General features: G+C 32.4%; 2 protein-coding genes across 4 annotated transcripts; both read right to left on the bottom strand.

The window, feature by feature from the left end:
* Positions 1 to 1379: 1379 nt before the first annotated feature.
* LOC107409950 (uncharacterized) lies at positions 1380 to 4949 on the bottom strand. Of its 3 annotated transcripts, none has more exons than XM_048476035.2 (11): positions 4282 to 4949; positions 4100 to 4199; positions 3795 to 3992; positions 3618 to 3674; positions 3223 to 3331; positions 3019 to 3120; positions 2854 to 2918; positions 2351 to 2454; positions 2187 to 2251; positions 1897 to 1982; positions 1380 to 1704 (listed from the first exon to the last, which is right to left on the bottom strand). In XM_048476035.2, the coding sequence occupies exons 1-11, from the start codon at positions 4346 to 4348 to the stop codon at positions 1611 to 1613; spliced, it is 1047 nt and encodes a 348-aa protein (XP_048331992.2). In that variant the 5' UTR covers positions 4349 to 4949; the 3' UTR covers positions 1380 to 1610. The 3 variants fall into 3 exon arrangements, with proteins under 3 accessions (XP_048331992.2, XP_048331991.2, XP_048331993.2); XM_048476034.2 differs by having other exon boundaries at positions 1897 to 1951; XM_048476036.2 differs by lacking the exon at positions 4282 to 4949 and having other exon boundaries at positions 1897 to 1951; positions 4095 to 4199.
* Positions 4950 to 5085: 136 nt separating this feature from the next.
* LOC107420592 (uncharacterized) lies at positions 5086 to 7653 on the bottom strand. Its single transcript, XM_048476037.2, has 5 exons — positions 7237 to 7653; positions 6982 to 7109; positions 6756 to 6868; positions 5765 to 5950; positions 5086 to 5364 (listed from the first exon to the last, which is right to left on the bottom strand). The coding sequence occupies exons 1-5, from the start codon at positions 7575 to 7577 to the stop codon at positions 5335 to 5337; spliced, it is 798 nt and encodes a 265-aa protein (XP_048331994.1). The 5' UTR covers positions 7578 to 7653; the 3' UTR covers positions 5086 to 5334.
* Positions 7654 to 8955: the final 1302 nt, after the last annotated feature.

The raw sequence follows: 8955 nt of genomic DNA, 5'->3' as shown, positions 1-8955 counted from the left end.
TTACGATTAAGTATGTCATTCAATAAAAAGATATAATGCTAACAGCATATTATATAAAGTTATATTAGCATGTAATTCAATAAAAAGATATAATGCTAACAGCATATTATATAAAGTTATATTATTAGAAAGTGTCTACTATAATTTTTGAAATCACAAAACCAAGTTTTCCACACTAAAATATATAAATATAATTCAAAATACAGCTATACTTTAAACTAAAATTTAAGAGTTAAAAAGCAGACGTCCAATCGAACTTATGTATATATATATATATATATATATTTGCCGTTTTTTCGTGATATTACTGCACAAAATGCAATTATAATAATGCTGGTATAGTACTAAAAAAATGAGTTTAAACAAGAAAAATTGATGCAAATCTGGGACTTTGCACCACCTGAGGAACAGTAGAGTAGTTGGCAGATAAAAATGATCCAAAAAGATGATGTGATATAATTAGATGATGATAACCACAGGATCCATCAAAACAGGGCCCGGGTCAACAACGAGTTGATGGGCAGAGGCTGAAAAACCGAGGAAAGAGAGAGGGTTGGGTTGGATTAGATTTAGATTGGGTTGGGTGGGTCCGTAATAAGGGTACTAGTGGCTATTGCTGCATAGCATAGCAACTTAGCAATAGCATACTGAGATTGTGGGTGATGGGACATCTTAGCCACCCAAATACTATTTAATTCAAATAATTTACAACTGCCTGCCTCCAATATTCCAGCCCTCCTAAACCCTACATGTCTGCTTCCTGTTTCTCAAGGACACTTTTTCTTTTTTACCTACTATTTTGTTTTACTTTTGTTTCGCTGCTTGCTTAAGAAACCATCTTTTTCACTTTTAACCGAAAAGAAAAAAAAAAAAAAATATATATATATATATATATGTACACACACACACATAAAGAAAAGTAAAAGGCTTTTTTAAATATTCGATATGAACCTTACTATCTTCACAAAAGTGGAGTTCAACATCAAGGAGGAGAATATGGGTGTGTCGTTTTGGATTGAATTGGAGCTGTAGAAGATTAACATTAGTATAAACATTGCAAATGCTGAAAATTAGCTGTTAGGGAAGATTAACATTAGTATCTTAAGCTTGAATTTTTTACATATATATATATATATATATTAGGTTATAACGTACTACGAGATAATTCTGTTTCATAGCTTATCTTTGCTTTAATGAGGAATATTTCAGCCAGCGTATTTCATTTAGCTCATGCTGGATTTGGGATTGTGAAAGTTAGGTTGCCTTAGTTTTTTTTATTTCTTGGGTTACATTTACCATAACTAAAGTACATTTTTTTTTATTTCTTGGGTTACATTTACCATAACTAAAGTACTCATACAACACGAGATATATTACACTGCACATCTTTAAAAATTTTTTTAATTACAACAAGATATTTTCATGAAGTTATACAAATATAAATATGAGAATATCCGATTATAATAAAACAAAACCTCAAAAGTATACAGTATAATATACCCTTATTACCCAAATCGTAAAAGCTGAACCATATCAATATCGATTAGGGACATGGATTTGGAAACTTGGCATGAATCCTGTTAATTTCTGCAATTATTTCATAAGTGAGCTCAACCTTGCATGCATTTATAATCTCTTGAAGCTGCCATGACTTCGTAGCTCCAAAAATGACACTTGCAACAAGGGGGTGTCTCAACACAAAGGCTGCCACATACCAAATATGTATAAGATTATTAATATTGAGTTGTAAGTGTACCAAGCTTAAGATAAATAAATAAATCTTCTTCATTATGTTTCAGAAGAAGTTATTGAATTTCATTAAAAAAATGAGAGAGAGAGAGAGAGAGAGAGAGAGAGAGAGAGAGAGAGAGAGAGAGAGAGAGAGAGGCATCGAACCAATTGCAAGTGATACTGGATGGAGACCATATTTTTCTGATAGTTGGAGGTATTCCTGCAAACATCAGGAGATATAGTAGATAATCCTAGTCAAAATGCAAAAGAAAATGTAATTACCTGACCCATTAATCCAATAGAAAAAGAAACAATAACCATTTTCCACCCAGCTTATACCAGAGTTGAAAAAACTCATTCTATGTCTCATAATATTAAATTTCACTCAAATATCTTCCTATGACCACGTTGTTAGATAATGCAACAAGTCAATCTCGGAAGAAGAACATGCATACCAAGGTCGCTGCTTGTATTATTTCATTGGATGTGTTGTATCTGGATTCCCCTTCAGAATACTTCCCTGCTTATAGAAAGAACAGAATAGCCTATATGAGACGGATTAAACCTGTGACTAAATTACAAAAAAATTCCTTGACTTAAAACAAATCTAACAATTGACCTTTGAAAATATTCAATCGAGCATCTGCTGGACCTCCATCAGGTGAGAAATACTTCCCAGAGAGTATACCCATTGCTAGGGGACTGTACGCCAACAAGCTGATCCTAAAGAGTTCCTCAATGATACAAAGAATATTCACTAACCATGGGAAATAAAGCAAACTAAGTAGTGTCCATTCTTCTCAAACACAATTCACATCAATATTCCATTAAATCATTCGAGAACTTCTCTAAAATGGAGTTTTATGAGTATATGCTTACCGTTCACGTTAAATTCTTATTTGTTACCGGTGAATTCCATATGGCAACGTCCTACCAATTAAATTGGAATAATATTATTATGCTTCTGTCTGAACTGACATCAGCTGCCACAAACCTTATGGCTATAAATTAGATCCACATGACTCTTATTTTTCTAATTCATACAACTTTTTATTAACAGATTAGTTTAACAATGTTCAACCATTATTTGCATTATCACAGTGAAACAAACCCAAGAAATACCTCTCATGATGACAGCATTCAGCCAATCCAGAATCAAAAGTTCGGCATAGTAAGCTGTATGAGTTCTATTATCACATAAAAAACCAAGATGCATCAGGCAGTAGCCCAAAATCAATAAGGTAGAGAGTGTGAGATGAACACAAAAAAGACAAAAAGTCATTCAACCTGCACAGATACAATCTTCTGATGACAAGGACCCCTTTCAGAAGCTTGAACAAACTTCATGACACCATATGGTGTTTCATTACTGAGGCCAACGTATCTGATCTACAATTGACACATTCGATTTTCACTTGTAGATGCATGAAAACGGTGTTTCATGTACTGAAAAAAGTGATAAAGAGGTAAACTTGATGATCTTAAACTAACCTTCCCAGCAACTACAGCTTTACCTAAAGCATCGAGCTGTTCATCTATGCTGATTGAACAAAACTGCCGGGTTGGATCATACTCAGTTTCTCCAAACATGGGTACATATCTATACAAAAGAGATGAAACAGTTCACGATATCAGTGGTCCCGAGAGCATTAGAGTGGTTGGGTCTCATGGTGCAGGCAGAGAGTCAAGAGAGAGGCACAAGCAATCATTAAGCCAGGCACTTTAAAAGAAACAAAAACACACCTAAAACTTGGTTATTATGGAAACAAGAACTTAGAAAGTTTCCACAATTCACCCAAAAAAAAATAAAAAAAAAGAAAAAGCTAATAACCCGTGTGTTTCATAATTCATCAAATGTCAGATTGAAAATGGATGGACATACGAACCGGTCAGGCCAATGAATTTGATAAAGATCAATGTAGTCAGTCTGCAACCTTAGTAAACTGCATGGAATCAAATTTACAACTCAATAATTTGGGGGGAGAGAGAGAGAGCAAAAGAAAAAGATTCATGTAACAGAGAAATGGAGTTAATTATATGAAGTAGTAGGCAGGAGGAGTAACCTATTGTCAATGGCGTGGGTGATATTTGAGGCATCCAAACAGTTGGGGCCACCTCGAATCCAAGTCATGTGGGCAGATGGGCCAGCGACCTTAGTGGCCAAGACTATGCGATTCCGAGAGATGTTCCTGTCTCGAATCCAACGCCCTACGTACTCTTCGCTCCTTCCCTGAGTTTCCGCACGCTGAGGCACCGGATACCTGCAATTTCTCATTTACCATACTGGGCGGGTGGCTTGGCCTTTGATTATTATTATTATTATCATCATCATCATTATTATGAATGGAAAGAGAATGGATTACATTACATTTCGGCAGTGTCGAAGAAGTTGATTCCCGCATCGAAAGCTTGGTCGAGGAGTCGAAAGGACTGGCCCAAGGTGTTCTGCTCGCCGAAAGTCATGGTTCCTGATGATTAAGGATTAATAATTACATACATACAAGGATTATGAAAGCCAGCAAAAAGAGTCATAGCAAGTAGAAAGCCAACCGAAACAGAGTCTAGAAACTGTGAGATCCAGAGCCAGATTGGAGAGAGGGACAACACCACCACTCATTCTCCTGCTGCTGCTGGACGGGGGATGCCAAACCAACCGTTGCCACAATTTGGCGGGAACCGAAAGGAACACTATCCCCTTCTTTCTTCTCCCAAACAAGGGTCGTTACACTGACCCCGCCGTTGGATTTGGTATTACGAGATAAGGCTCCGTTTGGCTATCTATTTTATTTTATCTTATTTTTTTCTCGCTATGTTTTGTTTTCAGTAGGACCAGGTCAGTTTATACGGTAAGAACGCAAATATATATATATATATATATTAGCCCTTACTTTTATTACTTTGTGTATTTGGTTCGATTTTTTTTTTGGAGTTAACAATGGCATTTAGAATCAATTTTGTCTTCTCTTGTGTATTCATTTTGTTTAAAAAAAAAAAAAAAAAAACAATTAAATAAAGAATCAATTTTGTCATAAAACAGACTAATCTTTCAATAACCATCAACTGAATTGGCTACTAAACCCAAGGAATCACATTATTTCACTCCTAAGACTATCTCCACAAAATCACTACATTATATGACTTGTTTTCTGAAAGATTATTATGGGGCATCCGGACATGGCTTATAGAAACATAGTCGTCAACTTGAAGGGGATCTGAGCATTATAAACAGCAGTTTTCCTATATTGTTTGTACCTCCACAACTGTGGTTCTCACTTGATACCTCATGACAACTTTAGTGGGAATGGCATGAATGAAAAACAACTGATTAAAGCTCAAAACTCAATGCATGAGACAAGTTCCAAATGAGCCAATGCCTTTTGTTTCTGTTACTAAATTTTTACAACTTTTTGTCTTACATTCACAGAAAAACAACATAAGCGAGTCCATTAGTATAGATACTTGACAAAACAAAATTGATTTGTTATAAACACACTTCCAAAATATTTCTCCCCTGTTACATAGGAGTCAAAAGGTACTAAGAGGAACAATAAAGAAACTAGAGAATATCAATATGATACACTAACATAGGATCAACTGTCACAATCACCACCTTCGTATTAAGGACGTGAGCAACTGCAATAAAGAAACAGTTAAATATTAGGAACTCAGTATCCTAGTGTATCAAAAGGAGACAAATCTGTGTTGTGTATGTAGGCTGCATGCCTTGTATGATAAAACTGTGCATTGAAAGGGAACAGCTAAGATGCCACTGGTTGTGCCAAAAAAACAGCATTGAAGGTTTTAAGAGAATGAAATTTTGAAGCAAAATTCCGAAGTGCAATGTATAAGAAACACTACAATGACCAAATCAGCTAGTGCAAGAAGCCCACATTGTGTCAATTTGAGATGACAGAATATTAAATCTATCATAGTAAGAAAATTATATAAAAAATGAAAAACAATCTTTAAAAAGCTCGCACTGATAAAAGGAAAGCAAGTTTAAAATTTCAATTGCTAATAGCAAAAGTTATACCTCAAACAATTCAAATGGGCTACCACGGCGGTATACATCATTCTTCTTGGTTTTACCACTTGGGAGAAAGCTGAACAGTAGTGCTCTCCATCCAACAAGTAAAACAGCAGTGCTGCCCATGGTAACCAAAATAAATGTAAATGGTGGAATATGGCCTGCTGTTGCCGCCCTTATAATCAACCCTAGCTGCCATGAATATTAGAGTGAGAAAAGTGGCCTCAACAAGACGTATTGCAGGATAAATGTAATATAAGCATGACTGCAATGACTACAGCTAAGGTATTAGTATTAAGATAATGACATTAATAATAAAAGCCATCCTTTGAAGCAGCACATCACTATCAATTAAAAGGACATTCAGATCTTGTGTCTTAAATGTTATGATCATATATCTAAAATATAATGGTCTTCTGGAAGATGCTAAATACACATGTGTATAAGATGCTCACCATTACAAAAGTGAGATGGTTAATTACTGGAAGATATAGAAACTCTAAAAAAAACTATTACCTAAAAAACTGTACAAAAAACTAATGGTAAGAAATCCAAAGACCAAATTCATTCGTAAAAAAGAGAATTCCTCATCAACTAGAAATATCTATCTAACAAACGATCCAAGCAATTAAGGATGGCACTGATATGAACAGATCAAGAAAAATAAATAAAAAATAAAGCAATGCTATACCAATTTCAAATGGTGATTGAAAAATCCACCCATGGTTTAAGAGTAACCTTTAAAAAAAAAAAAGAAAACCACAAAAAAGAAAACTTTGGTAACAACATTAACTAACTTGGACTAGGGGTACAGTCTGCATAGATGCAAACAAAAAAGTAGCAAGCAAATCAGAACTCTGTAAGAAATAATAAACACTTGCTTTGTACCAGAGCATAATTTATTCCCTTCAAAAATAAGGAAGCAACTGAATTTTTTAACACCAAAACCAAACGTATAAAACATGATGCAAAAGCAGGTACTGTCACAAGTACTTACAGGAATACCAACGGCCCATGATTTAGCCGCAGCACTAACAGCCTTCGACAGACCATTCATCCCACGACCATCCTCCCCAAAACCTCCAAGGAAATAAGCACCCAAAAACCACCCTGTTCAACCACATGTAATGTTTGCTTTATTTTTCCCAATTCAAAAAATAAAATAAAATAAAAATTCCAAAAAAGCTTGTTCTCTAATTCTATAGTAACAAAAGTAAGCGTACCCGCAACGAAAGGATCAGCTGTGCGCAGGGTATCAGCATCAAAAACAGAGAATCCATGACTAAATCTTCCAATTGCAGTGAACAAAAGCAAGGACAAAACATCCCCACCGGCAAGCAAAGCCACACGACTGAAATATAACATAACCAAAACCCAATTTTATCAATGAAATACATATACAATAAACGTTTAAGATTAACCACAAAGGAAATATATATATATATATATAAAGGAAAAAAAAAAAAAAAAAAAGTTACCCCCATTTGTTTAAACGTGAAGATGAGGAACTGGGTTTCTCGAACTGAATGACACCTTCCAAGGGAACATTCTCTTGACCAACAAAAACAGTTTGGTCATTGTCAAAAGGAGGAGTGGTTGTAGATGCCGAGAAAGCCTGGTTTGTTGTGGAATTTGACTCGACACCCCTCTCCGCCTTAGCACGCGTAAGATTAAGGGGTTTAGCAAGATTTAATCTGGGGGCGAATTTGGGTTTGCGTTTAGGGAAGAGCGGTGGGTTCGTTGTGAATGTGGATGTAGAACTCAGGACACATTTTCTGGCTGATAGAGCTCCTCCTGGAGCTTGGCTTAGCATCAGCATTTTTGCCACCGGTTCGCCTCAATAAAGTTAATATTAGGTATCATATATACCACACAGCACGCTCGCGGCTCAACGGAAAGGTCTAGAGACCAGTTTGTCCATTTCTCTTTTTTATAATAACAAAAATTTATCTTATATGGTCATTGTCTTTTAAAAATTACATTTTATAATAATTATTTTTTTATAATTTATCTAATTTATAAATTATTTAAAATTTATTAAATACGTATTTTTATACACAAATATACATATCCACGACCAAACTATTAAAATTATCCGGTTCATCTATATTTTTTAATATATAAAAAAATAATAATAAAGATTGTAAAAATGTTGTTGGCGTTGTTTTGTTGGTTTTCTTGCATCAGAGATAATTTATTGGTAATCTAATTCGAAAAAATAGCATATAACATTTGCTAAAATTTTTAAAATATCAAAAATTTAAAATATAAAAATATCTACAAAAATATCAAAATTATCATATATTAATAAAAATAATAAAAATTTATTTAAAAAAATAATTTTTTATTAAAACTTTAGAATGAATTTATTTAGTTAATTAATTATCAAATATATTATTAAAATTTAAAAAATATTTAATAGATATTATATTTTTTTTAATCAATCGATTATATAATAAGCATTAATGGTTAAAGATATATTATTATTAATTCAAAAAGTAAAAGATATATATTTAATAAAATTATTTATTAATTTAGATATATAGAATAATTATTACAATTATATTATATTTTATAAATATCATTTAAATACTGTGAATATTTTTTAAGTGATTGAGAATTGTTTGTATCTTCTCATTTTCATTTTAAAATGTAAAATATAAGAAGTAATTATTAAAAAATATATTTTTTTGATAATTTTATATGTAATTGTTAATATATCATTGATATGAATATTTGAAAGTTAAGTTTGCATGTATCAAGTACAAACAATATCAAAATTTTGAATCTTAATTTACAGAAAATATATTTCTTGCATATCTTTTAATTTTTATCTACCTTATAATTTTAATTTATTTTATAATATTTATATAAATATTAAATTTATTATTGTAAAAAAATAATAATAATTAGGTAAATTTGTATCTTATGATATTAATTTTCTCAAAAAATATAATTGGTAGATTTATCTTATGTAACTTTGGATATTATTTGTTAAATGTGATTTTTTTTTTTTTTGGTCTAATTATAGAAAGACAGGTAAAAGCTAAAAAAAACTATCAATAATATTAATATAGCAAAAAATCTTACTAACATCAATAATATTTAGAAAAATTTTCAATAAAAAATTTAAACAAATAAACCATTGATATTTTAAAAATTTCTATGAAAAATTTGAAAATTTTCATAAAAATTAT

Source organism: Ziziphus jujuba, chromosome 5 (genome assembly GCF_031755915.1).
Source record: "Ziziphus jujuba cultivar Dongzao chromosome 5, ASM3175591v1".
NCBI lineage: Eukaryota > Viridiplantae > Streptophyta > Magnoliopsida > Rosales > Rhamnaceae > Ziziphus > Ziziphus jujuba.
Note: the sequence above shows the minus strand (reverse complement) of the source record. Positions and strands in the feature narration are given on the sequence as shown.